Source organism: Oenanthe melanoleuca, chromosome 1 (genome assembly GCF_029582105.1).
Source record: "Oenanthe melanoleuca isolate GR-GAL-2019-014 chromosome 1, OMel1.0, whole genome shotgun sequence".
Lineage (NCBI taxonomy): Eukaryota > Metazoa > Chordata > Aves > Passeriformes > Muscicapidae > Oenanthe > Oenanthe melanoleuca.
In genome coordinates, this window is record NC_079333.1 from 44,390,286 (window position 1) to 44,413,620 (window position 23,335).

The 23,335-nt window shown below is 36.3% G+C and overlaps 1 protein-coding gene across 1 annotated transcript in view; it reads right to left on the reverse strand.

The window, feature by feature from the left end:
• The window catches only part of MIPEP (mitochondrial intermediate peptidase), a 65,217-nt gene continuing 41,882 nt past the window's right edge, over positions 1-23,335 (reverse strand). Inside the window, exons 16-19 of the mRNA XM_056496693.1 lie at positions 21,491-21,610; positions 7,753-7,874; positions 6,927-7,000; positions 1-228 (exon numbers count right to left, since the gene is read on the reverse strand). Coding sequence (XP_056352668.1) covers positions 134-228; positions 6,927-7,000; positions 7,753-7,874; positions 21,491-21,610 — 411 coding nt within the window. The 3' untranslated portion in view covers positions 1-133. The remainder of the gene's footprint in view (positions 229-6,926; positions 7,001-7,752; positions 7,875-21,490; positions 21,611-23,335) is intronic.

The window sequence follows — 23,335 nt, forward strand, 5'->3', positions numbered from 1 at the left end:
TCCAATGAAAGTATTTATTACCGTTCCACCAACATGAACAGTCAAACTCTAAAAGCAAAACCAGTCATAACAATATTTTATCCACAATTATGAAGACATACGCAATCTTCCATAAAAGAAATTCATTCTGTTGTTATGAATCCATGATAAATGTTTCAAAGTCATGGTCTAAGTCTGAAACAAGGGCATCCACAAAATCTTCAACTGACGGGGATTTCTGAAGCATACCTACAAAAAAGCAAGACAAGAGACTCTTCATCAGGACCCTGTCACCTTGACAGCTTCATCAGTGGTAACACATACTGCTAACTTTTAATGCCACTATACTACAGAAACAGCTATCAGATTTCTTTGTGAAGAAAAAAGTGCAACTATAGTGTAGAGGGATTATTTAATTTATTCAAGATAGCTGTAACACATTTTCACACACTTGACAAGGTTTCAAGACTGTTAACTGATTTTTGTCATTACCATCTCATTTTAAAGCAATGTAACTGCAGACTCAGTCATTCCTAAATGACTGAAATAAATCAGTGATTGAGCAGGTATATAAATCCTTATCTACTAAGTCTTAGTTCCAACCAAGTCAGAAAAAAAAAAATTCTCAAAGCATTATACACCTTAGAACCATTTAATTTAGTATTTAAAGTACAACTGTATCTAAAATTTTTGACAAAGCACAGAACATAAACAGAAGCATTTTCAATATAATGCAGTTTTAGTTTTGTTTTTTTACAATGCTAGGACTTACCTTTTAAGAATTTAAATTACTGCATCTGTTAGCTGTAGCACTTGGCCAAAAATTAGCATAATAAATTAGTATTAGAATAATGCCCAAGTACTTTGTCAGGTAATTCTATAAACAGAGAAGATAAAAATTTCACCCCTTCCTCTCCAGAATCCAAATTTTTAGATGGCATGAGACTATATCCTTTAAATTATTTTCAAATTTTTCTTTGCGCTTAACATCACATACAGCTGGTCTTTTCACTGTCACTAACACTTTCAAGATTACACATGAAAATTTACTGCATCACTTATACCAGAAAAAAAAAAAAAAAAACAACCAAAAAACAACAGTACAACTGCCAAATAATGTAAAATTTAATCTTTTTATTTCTTTGAAGTGATCTCTTCTTTCTGACATCTGCCAATGTAAATATAACCTTGTTCTACCCTTTCTGATTGGTGTACCTACTGAACATAAATTTATATTCTTTCACATCCTCAACAATATTTGCTTTTGGTGGAAATTATAATTGCGTGCTGCCAAAAGACTATAATCTTTTACTATAACACAATGATTCAAACCCATCAGGAAACAGACCAGCTCAAAGTAAATTGGTGTGAGTAACCAAAAAGAATTTTCCTGCTAAGACCTTACAGAATTCCATTTCAGTCTGATTTAAAGACATGTTACAAGTGTCTACACAAACTGCCATGGCCCAGTAGATTAATAGCATGCACTAAAAGAAAAACAAATCTCTCACTATATATAGATTGATTGAAATGATGTTAAATTAATTTGCATCAAGCTATTTTCAAAATTAAAGAGAACAGAATTAATATTTCCAAATACTTGGCAAACATGTCATCTACTTTAACATTAGAAAAATCACGGTGGAATTACTTGTAGTTCACAGTGAAAAATGGCTTGCTATGTGCTGGGCTGAGAAACAGATGTGTGCAGATACCCAGCTACTGATCTGAGCTCCCCAGAGAGCCATGGCCTCTTGCAGACTCCTTCTCTCGGGTTCCTGGCTGGGGAACATGCATATTTGCTCCCTAACAGCCTTGGAAAAATTCCAGTTAAACTCATAGTTTCCTGCAGTTTTCACAGAAGAAAAGAGAGTGCCTTTAGAAGGTGACAGGGATGGCAGCCCACTGGAACATGTACAGTCATTCCTTTTTTACCAGATATCACTACGGAGAGATGACTAAAATGCTGCACAGAGGGTACATAAAGATGGCCACAACAGACATAACCACCACACCCTGAGCCCCATTGTACTAAACTCCCCTTCCAATACTGACTTATAAAGAACAGCCAGTCTGGATGATGCTCAGCCAATTCTTTGACACACTAACAATTATTCTGCCAATTATCAATACATTGCAAAAAAAGAAGATCCCATAGGGAAGATAGGCAGAAGAGAAGAAACTGAAGTTTGGATTATCTTCAAGGAGATTTAATTTCCCCTCTTACATAAAAATGGCAAATCATAATAAAAACATTCAAACCCTAGATATTACAAAATGAGTAAGAGAAATATAATTAACTAAAGTATACTTGGATGCATTTTAGTGCAGCTGAATACAGTCTTATCAAATATCACTCAAAACTTGCTACAAATTGTATTTATTTATTAAAACCAGATTTGCTTTAAATATGTAGGAGATTCCAAAGTTATTCTGGCAATGGTGATGTCAAATGACCTCCTATCCAGTAGTTCCAGCTTTTGATAACAAAAACAGATTTCAGATTTCTTGCATTAGTGGTTTGTTGCGCTCTCATTTTCCCAACACTGACATCAAAAGCAGACACCGAAAGACTTCTTTCTTTTGCAAAGAAGGGACAAAGAGTAACTGAGGTCAGTGCTAAAGAACTCCTACTGTAGTGAAATGATGATGCCCTCATTAAATAAATAACTACAGATTTTAGAGTACACAGCTCCAAAACAAACAGGCAATGATGGTATTTCTGTGTTTTAACCTCTTATTCTACACTGATGTGCTAAAAAGTGGTCATGTCTCTCTTCAAACCCCATTAAAATATATCAAAGCAAGATCAGCTTTGATATATTGTAAGTACTCAGCACTTCAGTCTAAATGATTTAGTAAGATGTCCACAAGGTCTGATGGTTGCAGTTTTCAAATTTAGGAGTGTATTTTAATACGTTCAGCCCAACTCCTATTTCAGCTCAGTCTCTCCCAAGCCTAAGGCAACTGCATAGCTTATCTTCGCTGCTTTGAAGTTTCTTTCACATTACAGCACTGTGGTTAACCACACCCTTTTGAGAGATGGTTAGCTATAACCTACAATCACTGAAAATTGAGAGAAGAATAAAGCCTGTGGCAAAATTTGGCCTCTTCCCCCCTGGAACACTAATTATTTTGGGCCCATGTAGTTTGAGCTAACATACGCCGTTCACATCACCTTCTAGGATTTATGGATATTTCTTACACTTTCAAAGAGATGTACAATCATTATCTGAAGATCTTTGCAGCCTCTTCAAATTATAATTACCCCATGAAGTTCAGTCTGAAGCATGGAAAAGCAAATTTTCAAACAGCATTTGAGCAAATGGGTGTTTATTTACACAGCCAGTTGATTTGGTTACCATGTAGGCACAGAGCTGAGTATGACTGTGTGCAATGTAATACGGCATCAACAAAGCAAGAACACAACCTCGTGCACTTTGCACAAGGATTTCTTCAGAAGCCCCAAGGGCAATGTGACTGCACCAAGGCTGCAGAAGTGCACTCCAGGATATGTTCCATATTCTCAGTTCCCAAAACATCCAACCCAGTAGTTTTCACACTGCAATTCACTTTCTGCCTATGCACCTGGGTTTCTTTCCAGCCAGGAAGTGCCAAGGGAGAGAGTGAGGAATGGTGCACACCTGAATCTTGTTCAGACCTGCAACCAGCACACAACTGGACCTGGAAGGGACACCTGGGTTATATAACTTTAAAGGAATTTGGAATCCCTAATGCCATATAGTGCTAGGAAGGAGAAAATCTGCAAGAGCCATGTAGTCAACACAAAATGACAGAGGAATCAAGTTCTTCTCAAAATGCTTTTCTCTAAGGAAAAATTAAAAGAAAATAAGCCTCTCAGACAAAACATTGTCCACTCATTCTCAATTGCTCTTGATATCCATATTTGTGACTATTTCTATATTTCATTAACTATCAAGAGAATAAGATAAAAAGTCACTTCAGAAAATGTGTCAAAAAATTTCAAAAAATCTCTATTATATTTTTTAAAGGAAACAAATACCAAGAGAATCAAATACAAACAACAACAAAAAAGTAAATTGTGTTTCCTAATTAAAGACCAGTTCAAACAGGAACCTTGTCAGTAACTCCACAGGTCAGATCCTTTATCTTTCCTAATCAGTACATCTATGGAATCATGCTGGAAAAAGATGAAAAGCTAGGGTCATATCCAAACACAAAAGAAAAACAATAGATAGCTTCTGAGAAGAAAATCATAACAAAGAAACTGCATAAATGAAATGTGCTCATGAAGTAACCTGCTATCAAACTGCCAATGAACATGGCTAACTTCCTAATGAGGTATGGAAGCACTTCAAGGGTAAGGCTGCAGATGTGCATCCGAAAGCCAAACGTGCAAGCCCATATAAAAAACCATCTGAAATAACAACGTACAGAACTTTTTGAAATAGGGCACTACTGAGTGAAAATGTTTCTCTGAAGAGGAGTAAAATCAACAAGCTTTAAAGTTTGGTGGAATCTGTCTTTAATCAGGTACGTTTTGTTATTTGTTACAGGAGCACAGTTTTGCAACTGATGGAAACCAACAGGAGATGGAAATTAAGTAGTCTGGAATGTTGATAAGGAAAAAAAAAAAGCAGCAAGAAGAACCAGAAGCACACTGAATCTAAACAAACTACTTTTCTCCATAAATCCTCTTTTTTTGTAATACATACAGACCAATCAAATACAAATATAACTTTTTTCATCAGGTGTAATCTATGATTTAGCTTCCAATAATCCCAAATGAGCAATCAAGTTATTGTCTTGTCAAAACACCAAGTCACCCTAATTTCATTCTTCAGGGAGTCCTTCAAGCACGTTTGTTAAGTTTTTTTACTTAGCTACTTCTACTGTGTACAAATGAACATCATGATATACACAGACAAAGAATCTGCTGATGAACACTGGTTATTTTTATGATCTTGAATATCAGTTAGGATTTCTGTATAAAGAGAGTAAAAGTGATATTCAGAATTCAAAAGTGGCCAGGGAGGTCATCTGAAGCAAGGAAGATGTACCTCTAATGGAAGAGGATCAGATCATGGAATACTTAAGAAAACTGGGCATAAACAAGCCCACAGGCCCTGGTGGGATGCACTCCTGAGTGCTAACAGAGGTGGCAGATGGCATTGCAGGGCAACTCTCAGTAATCTGTTAAAATAGAAAAGACTAGAAAAGTCTAGAAAAAAGCAAAAGTCACATCTATCTTCAGGAGAAGCAAGTAGCAGAATCCAGGGAACTAAGGTGAACAGCCTCACCTCAGTCCCTAGGAAGGTGCTGGACCAGCTAATCCTGGAAACCATTTTCAGACTCGTGAACAGAAAAAAAAAACCAGGAATAGTCACCATGGATTCACCAAAGGCATGCCATGCTTAAATAACTTGATAACCTTATACGATGAAATAACTGGCCTGGCAGAAAAGGGGAGAGTAGTGTAAGTCACCTCCTTGGACCTCAGTAAGCCCTTTGACACTGTCTCCCATAAGATCATATCACATGCAATGGGGAAAGTCAGTTATACTTCCATAGATTTTCTGTAAGACTATCCACAGATGAATTTTGTAAATTCATTCAAATAGTACTTGTTTCAAGGAAGCACACTGCCAACAACTTCAACATAGTCTCTAGGACATTGCAGGAAAATTCCATGTCCAGTAAAATAAAGACTATATCCCAGAAAGAGATCATAAGCATATCTGATGCTTAAAAACATTTTTTCTTTCTCTGCTATATGACTTACAAAGCAAAAATCTGATATGCTTGTAAAGATGCACATTCCTGTTTTGCAATTTCTTAATCCACAGTTCTGGGCAATTTTTCAAGGTTAGAAACACAAACTCTTCAAGAACAGTACAGAGAAGTAAGTTTGGGAAGTCATACTGAATGAAAAGTAACCCTGTAAATCAGAAACGTAAATAGACAACCTAAAAAATATATAGTTGCTTAATATATGATGAGTCTAAGGAGAGCAGAGGTCATGACCTCAAATATAAACAGATGGGTCAAAGAACTGAAACGTTCCAGACATGATACTGTGTCAATCTCATGATAAAACACAGACACACTACCACTGTCTTCCTTGTCTGTAGAAAAAAGTCCCACAAGTTACAGTCTGCTAAAATGAAGAGAACAGAGGCCAGTGAATTCATATTCATTCTTAATACTAAGAATTTTAGAGAAATTTGAAGGATGTGCCAGGATTTAGCAAATGCTCATTTTAGGAACAGTAAAAGTAATGTTTGGTTTGAATTCTGCAACACTACACAGGAAAGTTTTTACCCTGATTTCATAGATTTGAGATAAAGTCAGCAGTTTCTCAAACCTGCTTCATTCTCCTGGCATTATTTTTAAGGTATGAACACACAGAGTATTTTTGCTATGGGTATGAACGATTTTTAGAAGTTATTTTCCAGATTGAAAAGGTAAATATGGTAGTGAAATGAATAATGAACTGTGGTTTTGTATGACAGTTGTCAGAGCTGCATTTCATGAAAATGTACACTCGAACTACTGATACAGTCAAAGATACTTTGCTGACACTGAAATGATGCGGCCAAAACAAGTTCAATTTCTCCTACACAAAATAACCACAGATATTATGAATTCCAGGTAGGGAAAAGTTACTACTTTATTGTATCCAAGAAATGATGTAATTTATCTTCCTCCCTTTATTCTGAATTCCTTTGACAGCCTTGTAATACAAACCTTTCCAACACTTCAGCCCAGTTATCTGTGGCTACTCCACATACCACAAGGAGTTCTACTGACCACGATACAAAGGTGATGACCAGTCCACTTAAATTTTTCTTTTACAAATCCAGTGAATATCTTATTTAAACTAAAAAGACCAAGTTGGGAAGTGCAATGAAGCTGAAGTTCCTTCCTTTCACAGGGGAACAAAACAGTTACAGTTTATTTCCTACCTTGCACCATCAGCATGGGCTCCTTTCCACCACCGTGTGCCAGCATCTCTCTACGATAGCGCTCCCCCATTGCCCTGGAGAAACACAGGTGTTAGAGCCATCTGCAAACACAACCTGTCCAGCCTTCACTCAGGTTTGCTTCTAGGATCTCTACAGAACTGACAGACAGAGACCAAATGAAATTTTCCACCCCAAAACAATGCCATGTTGACTCCTCAAATTCCATTTAAAATCCCACTATGAGGAACTGAACCAGACAAATTTTATATATATGAATGTGTGTTCGTGCTTACAGAAGTTAATTTGTGAACAACATTTCAGGCTTCATTATGCCAAAGGGAAAAGTTGCTCTGTTAAGTGTCCTGAACCTTCTGCAAAGGTATAAGAATGCTTACAATTTGTGACCTCATAATTTGCTTTTTAATTTCGCAAAGCAAAATTAGTAGGATAGCTACACTGAGCTTTGAAGTTGGTGACAAGAAGCTTGTTTAATACCCACAGTTGCTTTGATTTTAATAGAAAATTACAAGCAATTAGGCATCTATGAATTTCAAGCTCTCTAATTACATCTAAATAGGGATTTCAGTGCCTCCCAACTGACACAGCTGTATTTTAAAATATTGACACAACTTTTTTTTGTACCAATGAGCAGGTCCCAAAGTGTGTGTATATATATATCTGTGGTTATTTTGCTTCATAGTGCTCTTAAAAATCAAGAAAAACACTAAAAACTAATTTGCATCAAAAAACCCCACCAACCTAATTTGTTTCATGTTTTCCAGAATCAACTAGCATTTCATTTTATTTAACATTTCTGTGTTTTTACCTATCAAACGGGTTCTGAGCAAAACACTGTTTCCACACCATGGAGGCAACAGCCCTGGACATGAGGTAGGAGTAGTATTTGGCACCGTAGCCAACAAGGTGACTGAATCGCAGCTGCCAAGCCTGAAAGAAAGAAAAAAAACCCAAATTCCACATTATCTTTTAAATTCTTTATATTGTTCAACATTTTCTTATGGATGATGGAAGAAATCTGATACTATTAATGATAAACAAAAAAGAAAAAAAAAAACAACAGCCACCAGAAATAAATCCCAGAATAAACAATCCTTTATCAGAAGAAGCATTTTTCAATTTAAATGCTGTATATCCAATACACCAATCATCAGGATTGAAACTATATATAAACAGAGTCAGAAAGGGAAAAAATCAAGCAGTAAAATAAATTACTCATATTTGATAATAGCTGTGTAGTTCTGCTGGTCTTGAACAAAACCCACGACTACCTTGTTACAAGTAAAACAATATTTTATAATTTTTCATTTGGATAAGTGCAGTATCACACTTGGAAAAGTTCAATTTATAACTTTTGTCAGAAACAAAATGGTAATAGTGGCTTGTGTTTAATGCTATTAAATACAGCTATCCATGTGGCAACAATCTCAGAGGTACACAAGCTCCATCCCCATGCAATGCCGTAATTCACAGATTTGTCTGCACATTTTTAAATACATATGCATAGAGCAAATGATAATTGACAATTATATTGCTATTCATTTATGTATTATTTCACATAGTGACTCATTCAAGTGATGATAGACTTATTTTTTAATGCTGCCTAGTGTTGACTGTTTCCCTATGTTTTCTTAGCACAGAAAATCAGAACTAGCAGCCTTATCTTCACAGAAATCAAAATACTTTTTTATTTTTATTTCCCTGACTGCAACAGAATAATTTAAATTTTGACAGACTTCCAAAGGTCATCTGGTCCAACCCTGACCTCAAAGCAAAGCCAGCTTTGAAGAGATTTCTCAGGGCTCTGTCTAAATTCTCCTGGGATGAAGATTTCATCACCTCTCCAGTGTGATGTGTAAAGGCAAGTAGGTCCAAACTGAAATGTTGTTTCCCAACAGATTCAGGCATAGTTTTTGAAATGAGAATGGATGCATAAAGGAAGGAGTATGAAACTTCCTTTGCCCTGCTGGCTCTGAGGAAACTCCAAAGAGAAAACAAGTGCCCTGTCTTATTTGTCCTCCTATCCAAAGTCAAAACACTTAACATTCTTGTGATATGTCTGCTGTCACGGCTTTTGCAGGTGCTATAAAAAACAGTTTCAAAGAGGAACTAAAAGATGAACAATAATGTAGCATAACAGATGTTTTAAATTTAAATCCATGGGCTGTGAGATGCTTGTTCTTATCCTACAGTCAATGCCTGAAATTCTGATAAAGCCAAACAAAAAAGTGAAAGGAAATATATAACTTTCCAAAACTATTTGTCTTTGCAATTCTTTAGAAGACTGCAATTAACAAACTCCTTGTTTTTTATAGCTGAAATAAACTATGTTTCTTTATTCAAGAGAGTCCTGAGTATTATCTTATTCATTATACACCCAAAAAGATGTACATATATTCTAAAAAAAATGACCAACTGAAAGGCTGGAAAAGGTAAGTATTTGGCTTTTACTTAGTCCTTTCTCCTTGAAATAAAAGGGAGCCAACAGTCCCTCATAATCTAAATTACTTTGAACAGCTGATGAAAAACAAGTTGCTAGTTACTCAAAGTTCTCAAAGCTGTAGTTCAGCCATTCAAAAGCTACTTTTTACAAGATGGCTACCTCCACCCTAAGACAGGTGCCCAAAACAAATGAAATTTGCCATGGGTGAAAAATTGAGCTTGTACTGGAGACTTACACAACTGAAGTAGGAGTAGCAATGTTAAATGAAATGAAAAAAGATCTCCAGTCTTCGATTTTCCTATGGGTCTTGATGAATAGTACAAATTCTCTGAAATTATTAACTTTTTTTCTTTATTTTTAAGGTAAAGCACTGTCCTGTATCTCATTGTAATGAAAGTGTGTTACAACATTCATTTTGCTTTGAAAGGTATTTTGGTTGCCATGTTTATACTTTATAGCTATAGTTTTTCTAACTAGTCCCTTAATTATAACCACAATTACTAAACTAAAAGCACATTTTGAAACAGAGCAGAGAGACTACATTTTTAGAAGACTGAGCAGGAAAACATGTCAGTTTCTTTTATAATAAGTTTTTAAAGTTATGATTAGAACTTTCTACTCTCTCTCTCTGGAATGTGGAAAACTTCACTGATGAATTGGTTTCACATACTCAGAAATGGTTTTTAGGCTACAAACAAAAATAATTTCCAGGTGTTTGGCATAGTGAAGGATATTTCTACCTCTCCCATCAGAAAGGAATTACTTTGATAATCATATAAGCTGTAACTAAGACAGTATGTCTTCCCTGAAACCTCAGATTACACTGTTCACTCAAATGCTCTTGGCATTTAATGATCTGTACCTAAACCAGCTCATCTGCACTTCCAGGTTGATCAACTATTCCATTTATTCAGTTTGTTGAAACTCTGTATCACAATTAAGCAAGGAGAGAACAGCTTCTCAGCAATCTGTTGAAGACTAAAAGCTTGATTTCAAAGTCTGCACCTAAAACAGGCCTCAGTACCCTCTGCTCAATTTTGACCTTGTCTTTGCTACTAAGCTTTACTAACAAATTTTACACTGTTTCCTTTCAAAAGAGAAAAGGAAAGGGTACAGAAAGACCAAGGAATGACACTACTCATCTCCCTCCCTGCATCTGGGAAAGCTTGCAAATAGGATGAAGTGGAAAATTCAAACATTTATTTGGAATACGACAATATCTAAAACAAGAAACAGAAGTGGAGGATGAGTCAAACTGCAACTAAGATTGTTTTCCCATTGCAAACAGCAGTAAAGGAAAACCAAAAACAAACAATGCTATTCCCTACTGAAATTTAAAGACTATATTCAATATTTTTTTTAATTAGTACAGATTTCCCCCACCCTAGAACATGAATAACGCTAGCATGTCATCATTTCCTGTCACTACCTTCATCCCAGTCCTCACACAAAGTTCCTGATCAGGAACTCCCAATATTACCCAGAACCCATTATATTATTCAAGTCCATTTTCTGTCCTAACAAATAACTTTTCAAGACTGGACTTAGATACCTATAAAAATATATTTAAACATTAAAATACCCATCCTCTACCCTAATTCACAAGGAGCTACCTGCCCACATAAAAAAAAAAAATCTCTGCCTCTTCTCCTACTTCATATAGAGGAGATTACAACCTAGGCAATAAAAAAGTTCAAAAAACACAAGAATATATAGGCTACTGCTCCATTTAAAAGTTCTATGATGAACAAAAAGACACTCCCCATCACTCTAACTGTATTTAAAACTAAATGATTGACCTTGTAGCATAAAACTCCATTTCTCCATTTTAATAAATTCAGCTATAAGATGACTTGATTTCTTGTGTTACTCCTAACAAGGAGTCATTTCTTCATTAAAAATAAAAAAAAGACATATCAAATCCCTTTTTGGACAGGGTAAAGGCTAGACACGTAGAACTAGGGCAGTCTCCTTATTAAATGTTATATTTTGGTAAGCAACTAGAAAGTTAATGAAGACTCTGAGTAATCGCTTACTTCAAAAAGTTCCATGAACCCATTCCAGGAGTTTATAAAACAGTGCATTTTACAGCATAGCCCATGGGTTATGATAATATGCCATCCACAGGTCATGTTCATGCCTGCTTTTTATTCAGCACAACAGATTGCAATAAAGGTGTGTGACTGATCCACTGCTGCTATTAAACAGGCTTTTTTTCCACCAACATTATCAATCTTTTCTTATAACCATGTCTGAAGCACTTCCAAAATTCAATGTGCAATGGATTTCCACTCCATCATGTGAAAACAAAAATACCTTACTGATATTTTGTATTCCTACACCTTATCAGGACATTTTTCAAAGTCTTTGTAGAATACATTCTTAGGGTAAGATTCAGTTCACTTTACTTTAGCTACCTTAAACTATGTGTCTTGCCCAAACTAGTCACATAGGCCTCCTTTATAGTAGAGGACAGAAATATTTATCCTGTTATCTTTTGAGAGGATAGGATTACTGCTTTAGGAAAAGTCTGAATAATTCACTACACCTTCCATCTTCTATTCAAAAGTTAAGTCCCTTCATTCATTTTAACAACGTGGTAGGATCAGTTAAACAAAACTATTTTGTGGGCTACATTCATTTAGTATTCTATTATTTGAACTTTAAATTTAGAACTGTTAATACTGTCACAAAAATAATCAGATACGAAAATTTATATGCAATGGTAAAAAGACAAAATTAAAAGAAAATCCGTAGGTAGCTTAATAGCTACCTTAAAAGCTTTTGCTTGAGCGTGGCTAAACATTGTTCTGGGGAGCTCCACTAATTTCACCAGGAAGTAGTGCTACCATATCTTTTAAAAAGAAATCCTACAGAAATTCTTGACTATTGCTTGGACTTTTCAAAACCTTCTTCCAACAGTTTCCGCTGTGACTTTAGGTACTTTAAAGTATATTTTAAGTCATTTTGTTTCGCATCTTAAGACAAAAAATACAAGTGAGAACCTGAAAAGGCCCAATACTAAATTAAGGGAAGTATTTTTGTCATTTAAGACTTCTAATTACAAACTGTGTGCTAGAGTAATTATGTCAATGAGAAAGTTGTTGAATTGTTTCCATGAAGAACAATATTTGATGGAGATGGTATCTGGTGCCCTCCCCCTTCTTAATTAAAATCTTATTCTGGCAGGAAACCCAACAAAGGAGCAGCCAGCTTATCTCCTTCAGGGGCTACTGGGTGGAGAACCCCTTCTGTCTGGCACTAACTTGATACTATTGCTCCTGATGCCCTTGAATTTAGCTATCAGCAGGGGGGAAAACTCCTGAGAGTCAAGGGGAAGCTGCAGGCTCTGGTTCCTTGGAGCCAGGAGAGAAGGGTGATTAGAGGGAATAGCCTATTTCCCTCTGCTGAGGCCAAGGGTTATCAGCACCAGTGGAAATCCAGGACAACGCTGCTCTGCCATAGAGACAAGCACGCTTTGGCCAGTGCTTTGAAGACATCCTCGACTCACTCTCACTTGAAGAAATGGTTTGATGAGTAACAGAGTGCAGAGTTTGCAAACTGCTTGCACCACTAGCTACTTTTGGGGATAAGTTGGAGCACTCTCTATCTGTAGAAACAGCTCTCTCTCTAGGTATGCAGCAGCTTGCTCCGTCAACTTACATTCTGGATTTTTGACCTTTACATCGTCATTCTTCTGGAGTTTCACAATAATAATAAAATGCAATAAAGAACCACTTTCTTTCCTGCAGCTTCTAATCTTGCTTAGAATAACAGAAAATTAATTTCAAGAAACCTCATCTCATGCTGCACCTCTAATTTGCTTAATATCAATACTCTTCAGTTTTCCAGTGCTGTGCATTTCTGTGTTAGGAATAGAGAAAACACAAAGTAAACCAAACCGCTGACATTTCAGAAAGCAAGTCAAGCAAGAGATTAAGATTTCAATTTATAACACTTCCTTCTTTTTATTTTAAAATGATAAATAAATCCAGCAAGGCAGGAAATGTAAATATTTTTGCAGTTGTTTACACTAAGGAAGAGGAAAGGAATTTAACATGCAATTAACCACTTAGGTGATTCCAGATATGTACCATATGGTCTTTGAATTGCTTAAAGAAAAATCTTTCATTTTTATTTATAAACTATTCATGAATTTGAGCTGCTTAAAGCAAAATAATTTAGAACTATTTACTCTATACCCTCTTCTCCCCAGAAAGTGACTGAGGGAAGGGGATGTGGGTGATAATAAAGAACACTGACATCAAAAATCTGTATATATGATTTGCATTGCTTCACAGTCTTCAAAAGACACAGAGATATGAAAATGGATTCTTTATTGTGTCCTTTAAGTGATCTTATTTGGCCAAGTTAAGAGACAGTGCTACTTGTAAACTTACTTGCAAATATTGTAACTAGTCTTTAAAGTAAAATATAATAAATTGGCAAACATATGATTTTCAGGTCATATCATGCCATACGACACAGATATCCACACACATGCAATACCTCCTCCTCAATTACAATTAGTAATTTCTATTATTGCCTAAGCTTTAAATTCATAAGCCTGAGATAAGTAGAATCAGGTCACTGTTTCCTTAGGGTACAGACTTCACTGAAGCCCAAATTTTTTATAATACTTTTCCAATTAAACCTAATTTTAAATATTAACCCATTATTTTTAAAATAAACATAATGAACACTGCTTAAGGTAAGCCCTTACAAAAACCAAGAAATATCTTAAGCAACATGGTAACTGCAAAATATACTTGCAAGTAGAACTTAATCAAGTAAAATATCTGAACAAACACTGAAAGATGAAATCACTATGTTTTTACAGTACTGTTTATTTACTATATTTTACTAGAGTCATTCTAGAAATAGATTTAAGGGATCATGACTCTAATACTTCATCTATCACAAGTGCAGTGTGAATTTAAAGAAACTACATTCACCCCATCTCAGTCACCTTCTGTGAAGCAAGGGTGCTAGAACTTCTCCATCTTGTTCTTTTCTATTTTCACTTTTCATAGAAAAGACAGTCTCCCATTGCACCTGAAGAGAATTACATTTCAGACTCTCTAGGCTGTGTTCATGGCAATAATGTATTCAATTTTCTCTATTGCTGTCAAATACAGCTTCAGTACTGCAGTCTCGGGGGGAAAAAGATGTGAGCCATGAAAATAGAACTATATCAAATTAGATTAAGCTGTGCTTTCATATATATGTACAATATATCTAAATATATTCAAAATGTTAACAGGAGATGTAGGCAACTACTTGCCCTATTCCTTAAAATGGTCTAGCACATGGTAAATATGGTAAATACTACCACTAAAGTATGTTTGAGTTTCATGGGGATAACACTTAGAAAAAGAATTTCCTTAAAAGTGCTTCATATCTTATGATATCTGTAAACACTCTACTGCTGTAGATAGTTGCCCAGTGAATAGTGTCATATAACCACTGGAAAACAAATCTTCACAGTATTTGCTATCAGCATTTTCTTTATCATAAAATGAACTTAACTCCACAAAGATAGAAACCTAAACAAACCTTGAAAGGGGACTTTAAGAGCTTTTGAAAGTCCCAGCACCTACTGGAGAAGTGACCTCAGCAGGGAACCAATCTTTTTGAAATGCCTTTTAGCTATTAATTATTTATAGAACTATCACTTCCCCAGAGTTCAACGTGCACTCCTTTATTAATCTTTCCCTCAGACTCAGACACTTCAACTTGATTTTATAGTATACTTTTAAGAAGGCTCATATGAAAACTAATCCAGTGACTTAGACTCTGTATAAACAACTTTAGTTTCCAACATGGCAAGGTAAAAAAATTACCTTGAAGGGGTTACACAAACTTCAAGAGGTTAAGTAATAACATATGACTTCATCTCTTCAAAACTCAAAAAAGTGCAATATGAGCAACATCAGTACCTCTCAAGTAACTGCAGAGGGAGAAAAAGTGGAAAAGCCATCCTCTATGAAGGTTCTCTGGCTTTACTATGAAACTTATATCTCTGTGATCTACAAAGTGATTTCTTTAAAACTGTCTATAAGAGAGATTCAAGACACACTGGGTATCCGCTCCCCTCTTCAACAAGTGAGGGAAAAAAATTAAAAATAGTTTAAAAGATTAGATAACGCCCATAGTCACATTTGCAATAAACTGTATAATGTTTTCCCAATTTTTCCATCATTTTCCCCCTATTTGCTCATTAATAAGAAACAAATAATCACAGTTCGAAATAATTTTTTCATAAAGGTTTTCAATACCATTCATGTGTGCGCATATAAATTTCTCTCTGCTAGCCAAGTACTGTATTTCCTTAACTTTCCTTGTAGTCCATGTTTCCAATCTGGACAGATTCCTGGTGATATCCATTTAAAATGTCCCTGTCTGAAACTAGAGCTTTCACCTGCATGTCAGCATGTGAGTTGACTCAGACACAAATCTACAGTTTGTTGTACAATTATGACTTGCAAGTGTCAGAAAGCTTGCTAAGCATAGAGTTATGCTATCAATTACTTACATCCTGCTTCCAAGATCAATAAATGTCTGGGAAGAAATGGATTTTTTCCATCATAGGCAATTCTTAACAAAACTGGAGTTATTTTGCTCACTTGATTGTTCTCAAGGTACTTATGAGCTGCTTAATAATTACTTCTAATACTTGTTGAGTGACAAAGTCTGAACAATTAGTCTACAAGTTCCCAAGTTCTTCTTCCCTCCTAAGAGCAGTTATGGCAACACTTCTTCTTCATGAGTTTGTGAGTGATAATTCCCCCAAGTCACTGACTGTTTCAACAGGCTTAAATATTCTGTCAATCTGACAACATCTAATCTAGTTATTTTCTCTGTTTTATTCTGTAATCTTAGTACGTTTCAATCCATCTCAAAAATTGTGTGTATTACTTGCCTAATGAAAATTCAATTATTGTTCAAAAAATACTGAGGCAGAATAGAATATCACTGCTTTCTCTGACATTTATTGTTGTTCTCTCACTCTCCTCTTACTTCTTGAGTAATTATGGAATTCTATTACCTTCTCTACTTGCAATTTGCAACTCAGCATTTCTAGCCTCTTTTGTTCCCAATTCTTGCATTCTTTTAATAATTATCTCTAGTCATATAATAATTTCTACTTTTTATTATCTTAATAAAGTTTTAAAGGGCTTGGTCCTTTACTGCCAAATCTTTTTTGCATCAGGATGGATTGTATCCTTGGTTCAGTCTCTTGGATAACTACATAATGTCTTCTGAATCATCATACTCTGCTATGTTCCAGTTCCAGCAAATATCTGGCATCCTTCCTCTTTCTGATGCATTGCTTTTAGTCGTTATTGCTGGGTTTGTTTTCTAAGCTGCTTGAAACGTCCATAGTTTTACTTGTGGCTCATTAGAACTTACCCTGTATTCTGTTTTTCACATTTTCATATGGCTTTTACTTTTCTAATAATCTCCCTTTCTCAGATAGTCAGACATATAGGCTTTTTCTCCCACTGAGTTCTTTTCAGTATCTTATTGATTAGCACCATAACTTTTATTCCTTCATCTGCCACCCAGAATTTTTTTTAAATCCTCTCTGCCAATAGCACCCATTCTACCTTTTAACTGTTTTTTTACATTCCCTTTACTCTGGCTTTCAGTTTTGCTTAGGTTCTAAGGTTACATCATAGCTTAGCCTAATAAACCTAAAATAAATTTCAGAAGGTTTTAGACAGAATAAATATGAAGTGAAATTACACTTTAAAATTTAATAGGCAGCCTCTACTTAGCCTTCCTTACCAATAATCTAAAGATTTATGTTCACCACTCGAGTTAAGTTTTCAGAACTCAAAACCACTTTTACCATTAGAGGTTAAAGGTTATCTTTTATTTACTTTAAGCCAGCTTCCTCATTGCTTCCTCAGGGTATTTATTCCTTTTATATGGATTACTGATATTCACATGAAATTGTATACAGAAACAGTTATATATAACTTCACATTAGTAGTCACTCCAAAAACCTAACAAGAAATACTAAGAAAACAGATGCCACAAGGACATAGATGGTAGATTCTATAACAAGATACTTCACCCAAACTGTCAGCCAGCCCTCAGTAAGCTGAGGAATAAGCCTGTTAAAACTACACTCTTGCACACAGGTTTTCTTCAATAACAACAAAACAGGAGGCTTTGGCTCATGGCAGCCATGTGTGATGCAAAAACTATTTTCCCTCTGTAGAGAAGCCAGCTCTACCTATTGACATCAACTCCTCATCAGCTGACCAAACACCCATGCCTCTGCATGTTCTCTGTTAATGAAAAGCTTATGTTTTCAGCACCCATGGCAAGCCACATCTTCCCATCGTGCCTGACAGCCTCACTGAGCAAGCACTCCAAACCTTAGGTTGCATCTCATCCATTGATTTCCTTTGTCAGGAAAATGACAGACACAGCCATACAAGTTAAGACAAGGACCTAGGTGGAGCCTTCCAAGGTCAGGATCCCTGTCTGGGCAGAGTCCTCCCAGCTGCAGGAAGAAGACAGACTAACAACCACATTGGTGATACACCATTTTCATACACATCTTTGCTCTAGGGTATCTCTCACAATACCTGCCTTGTCTTCTGCTGGCAAACTTGGCTGGCTAACCTTTTTTGTCTCACAGGTGTTTTGGTCTTTCCAAACACTAGCAACCATAGGCCATACTGCCAAAGAAACTTGCACTCTGGACAAAACCATATAACCATAATTAAACCTGTAACCTGATGCACACTTTAGGGCACCAGTAAAGGTGGTCCTTTTGAAGTAATATATATTTTTAATATGTTAAAATAAAAAGGCATATAGCAAATTATTCAGTGTTCCAAAAAATATCAAAGGCACCCTACATACCAACATGTTGCCTCCTATCAAATATAATTATAATGATGTGTGTGGGTTAATTCCATCATTGTACTTTGTATTCAAGTATCACACAAGAAATTCAGCTGTTTCTGGAAGAAAAGCCTACCAGAAGACCATGTAATTTTGAAAAATGCAAAAGGGACTATTTGGCAGTGATCTAAAAATGAATCCAGATTCCTTGGGCCTCACTCTTCAAAACCATTTTTTCCTCACAGTTGCAGTCAAACCATTTCCTGCCAAAATTCCAGATTAGAAAAGGTTACTACAGACAGACAATTAATATGTAAATCCATAATTTTCTGAAAATAAGAATCAATAACTCAAACTACTTCACAAAGAAAATACAGGTATAATGATCTGGGCAGCTGGTGTTCATTGTACAACCATTTCATTATTGAGAGCTCTTTCCTGTAACTGCAGGAGGCTGTCACTATCATTGCAGAGCCTGTTTGCCCTGTGTATCATTTTCTGCTATAGTATTGAACCAAACCCCCAGCAGGAGATAGAAATTATTATGCTTGGCGAAGGATTTACAATGGCATATCATTAAGGTTTGATGACTGTCTCAAAGAAAGTAGTTTTCAAGTCTGAACGTGGGGGACATGAGGGGACTAAGCAAGAGATTATGGGGAGAAACTTTGATCATGTCTCAGATTGATCAAAGGGTCACCTGATACATTTTCAAAAGCCTCTCTGGGCATCCTGGGGACAAATGTAGAAGAGACCAGGGGAGGCACTCTAAAAGAAGACAGTATCATCAACTGCAAGGCAGGCCATAATAAATGAAAAATGACTTCACAAGAGATAAAGAAATAAGCTATGATTTGAAAAAAGTTTGGAGCAAAAGCAGAGTACTGGATTCCCCACAGTACACAGATTTTGACACAATGTACACTCAGGAACAAACAGCTGGGGAAAGTATGGTCATCACTGTTTTGTTTATCTTGCTTTCCTAGAAGAATCAAAAGGTAAACTTGTTGCTTTATAAAGGTATCACAAGGACTCAAGAATCCAGCCTGGGCAAAATTGCTATTCATTTTCCAAATTCAGTAACACTAATCTCCTCTGGCAACAAAAACTGCCAGACACTACAAAAACAGGCAGATACATTTCCTTGCCCCCTGCCTGGCAATCATCAGCTTCTAGATTCAGTAACAGAGCAATGAAATCCCAGTGGAATTTCAGCCTCCAGGAGCCAGCAGGAAATGCTGTGTACTTTTGAACAGATAAGCAGTGGCCAGCCAGAAATTGAGATTTGCATTATTCAGCCAAACAAAGTTTAGTGGGGTGCTGTTTCTGTATGCTTCCATCTGACTTCCTTTCTGCCTTGCATGTGGCACCAGCTCCTGTGCCCGTCTGCATCAACACAGCCAATGCAAACACTGTTGTAATGCCTGCTGCCCCAGCGCCTGCAAAACCTGCTTGAACAGCAAATACAGACCTCAACAGGACTTAGATTGCACTATCCCTCAACAGGGCTTGATGCCTAGGCTTACCTTAAACAGGTATACCCCATAGGTGCAGCAGCATTTACTTACTAGGTATAGTCTATATGCCTCTTTCTGAAAGCACTATAACAAAAAGACACATGCAGATTGTCCTATTATCTGAGCTGTGCCTAAGAATTCAGACAGAAATCCATCTGCTGAAGACATATGCTGTGGCTCTACTTCAGAGAATAAGTCTGCACAGTAAGACTGAAGCCCAACCAAGTACATTCACAGGACATTTACTAAATTTACTTGACTCTCAAGAGCACAAAAGAGAACTCGGGCTCATCAGGAAGAGATAACAATGGATGTTTGCAGCCATGACAGAAAAGATCACATTAACGCAGTGAAGTTCTTCACTAAGAAAGAAATACTCTTATCCAACACCACTAACTTAAGACATAGAAGCCCGACTTAACATTACATAATGGAATCTAAATGTATACAGAACAGATAAATTCAAATAATCAAAATGCTTTGTTTTCTCTTGCCAGCTCTATAAGTACCTAGCCAAATAACAGACAAAAATAAAAACTGGTCCCTACTCTGTATTTTAATGTCTAGCTCTGAAACCAAAAGAAAGGAAGAAATATATTCTCTTCACTTAAAAATCCCAACCTTTACTTTCAAGGCTTTTATTTTTTTTATCTGGACTACAAATTAAACATGTGAACATGTCTCAAATTTGGAAGGAGTAACAGCCAAGGACAGCAAGACAAACTGCAGACATTGAATACTCTACCAAGTATTGTTATTCTAATGAAGTTTTTCACAATTTTTACTGAAATTTAAACTGTCTTACAGTTCTTGACACTAATTTTACATTCAATAAATATAAACATAGACTTTCTGACTATTCAGGAGTTCACAGTGTATTTTGCTGGGATTAAGTTCCAGGCCAAAACTTGCTGTCCCATTTCAAAATGTTCATAGCCTCACTACAAGATATTACACTCTTCTGATGGTGTGAGCAGCAGCAGCAGCACAGTTTTGATGAGGAAATGTATCTCCCAACACCGTTCTCAAGAGAAGGAAAGACATTTTGCTAAGAACAAAAGTACATTTTCTGAGAAGCGGAAAAAGAATTTGGGTATTCTGACCACATGTCCAACAGTGACTGGGGGAGCCAGGCTCCAGGTGGGAATTCAGCTTCACACAGGAAATCCCGTGACTGCTGTCTATTCAAACTACGCCTTTGGCTGTCACATGAAGCACAGAACAAACACATGCTGTGATGACGATCAAAATTAGATAGCTTAGTAGAATTCAAGGATTTTGCACTTTCAGAAACACATGAAAGAATAAAATACATGACAAAGGTCACAAGAATACAATGAGAAAAACACACTTCCGTTTCCTGCTTCACACTTTCTCTCATGCTGACAGCACACAAACACCAATGTGCAGCACAGTGTTTACTGCCTTTTATAAGCAGCCTTTGAAAAGCTCAAATAAACCCTTTTTCTAATATATTGTTTCCACTGCCTTCTTTATTAAGAAAATAAAGGCAAGGTAATGAAATTCACAATTTAAAGACTACACTTACACAAAAATTCCCCTACTCTCTGGATAAAGTGAATGAAAGCAAGACAACTCTTTCAATATAACAACACAGCAGCAAACACATGAGTGTGCAGGGCAAGGGTCAAGGAGAGGGAGGGATATTATTATGCTGTCAAAGAAAAGGCACAGTTTATAGTTATTCTGTTGCTACTCACTGTATTGGGTACATATGGCAGTCCATAAACTTTCTCCTGGGTTTCCTTTAAAATTTCTGTGGTTGACTTTTTTAGAGGGTGTTTACCATGGTAGATTTGGTCCAAGACAGCATAAAATACCTGAAGAGAGAAAATACATTTGTCTTCAGCACATGTTTTTGGCATATGAAAGCCAAAAAAGACACTAAGAAAAGAACATGAGAGATGGAGTAGGGGAAGTGAACATTTTAAATACACATGGCTTGGAAATCTTCTATCATCAGTATAACACACTAATGCTATAGAAGGAGAGAAACAGGTTTTTGGAGTACACCAACCTCTACCATCATGACCTTTCATAAATCCATATTTATGTCGCTTAGCACACTGGGAGTACTAAATTGTCTGCATTTTTTAAATAAATTAAGATCTGTCCCTAAGGCCCTCCATCATTTCCCCTTTTCAAGAAAAGCATTTAATTAAAAACTCCTATTTTTAAGTTATTTATTTTAAAGTTATTTAAGTAGACACTGCAAAATAAGCAATTTTGAGATGTGCACATGAGAACACTTCACCCCTGCAGAGGCGAATTATGGCTTAGGCAGTGAACATAAGAATTATATTAACAATATTACAGGATCAGTGAAGTTGGACAAGACCTCCAAGATTATCAAGTCCAACCTTTGAGCTAAAAGCACCATGCCCACTAGACAGAGAGCTGCCAATGCTACTGAGTTTCTGCTAGAGCCATACAACAGTGTAGTACTAAGGCAGATTTTCCCTTTACTTTAGCTCTCACATCAGAGCAATAAAGTGCTGCAGTGTAAGCGTAGCTCAAAGTACACTGCACCAGGAAGGTATTTTGCCAGAAGTAAGAGAGCCCCATAAACATTTTTATGCATGTGAAGTACAGCAGAACACAGGTGCACGACCAAATTACTGAGGTATTGGGAGAGTGGGAAAATGGAACCATTAAAAAGACTTTCCAAGCAAAGACAGCAAAGCAGAGTCTCTGGCACTGTAACAAAAAAACATGAAATAGGCATGGACAAAAGAAATTATTGCAGCCTGTTGTTTTTTTTTTAGTATGAAGGTTTCCTATTTTGTGTGTAAGGAAGACAGAGGACACCCACTGCTGAGCAACACAAGATATTTTTGAGAAGTTTGATGGATCCAGATGTTTAAGGCAAGAAGTCAGGTCATCCCGTGGTAGGCACATTTCATAGGAAAATTGACAATAAGGAGTCTCAAAAAGCTCTTTTGCTTTTTGAGAATGAAAAAGGAATAAAAAATAATTTGGCTAGAGTTTCAGGTCCAGTCACAGTCACAGTGTGCAATACCATCCCCAATGACATAAACACACTGTTCCAGGAACTATAACCACAAAATTTTATGGAGTAAAAGTTGTTTGGATGTTTTATGTTATCCAAATAACACAACCCCCTGAACCTCTGAAAAGATTCTTTATTATGAAATTTTAGTACAAATCATTCTGAACTCTTTAATGATTTATCAGAATTCAGCATCTTTTTATTTGTTCTGGATACAACACGTAGTTTTACCAAAACTGTGACTGTTTCTAAAGGAGTATATGCCTTCTGTTTGAATAAGCTGTCTTCTAACATATAGAAGTCTGATAAAGCCTTTGACAGTCTCTCTTGACAACTAACAAATGTGCACATTGATTTTTTTTTCCAAGAAAAACTGAGGGTTATAAGCAGGGGGGTGAATAAACCATGATTTGCAGGAGCTACTCCTAGATTTCCTGCTTGCTTCCTACATGGCTAATGAGAAGAGAGGTCAGTAAGACTCCACTTGCACAATCACCCATTAATGACATTGGAAGTTTCATGTCCCAGGTAGCAA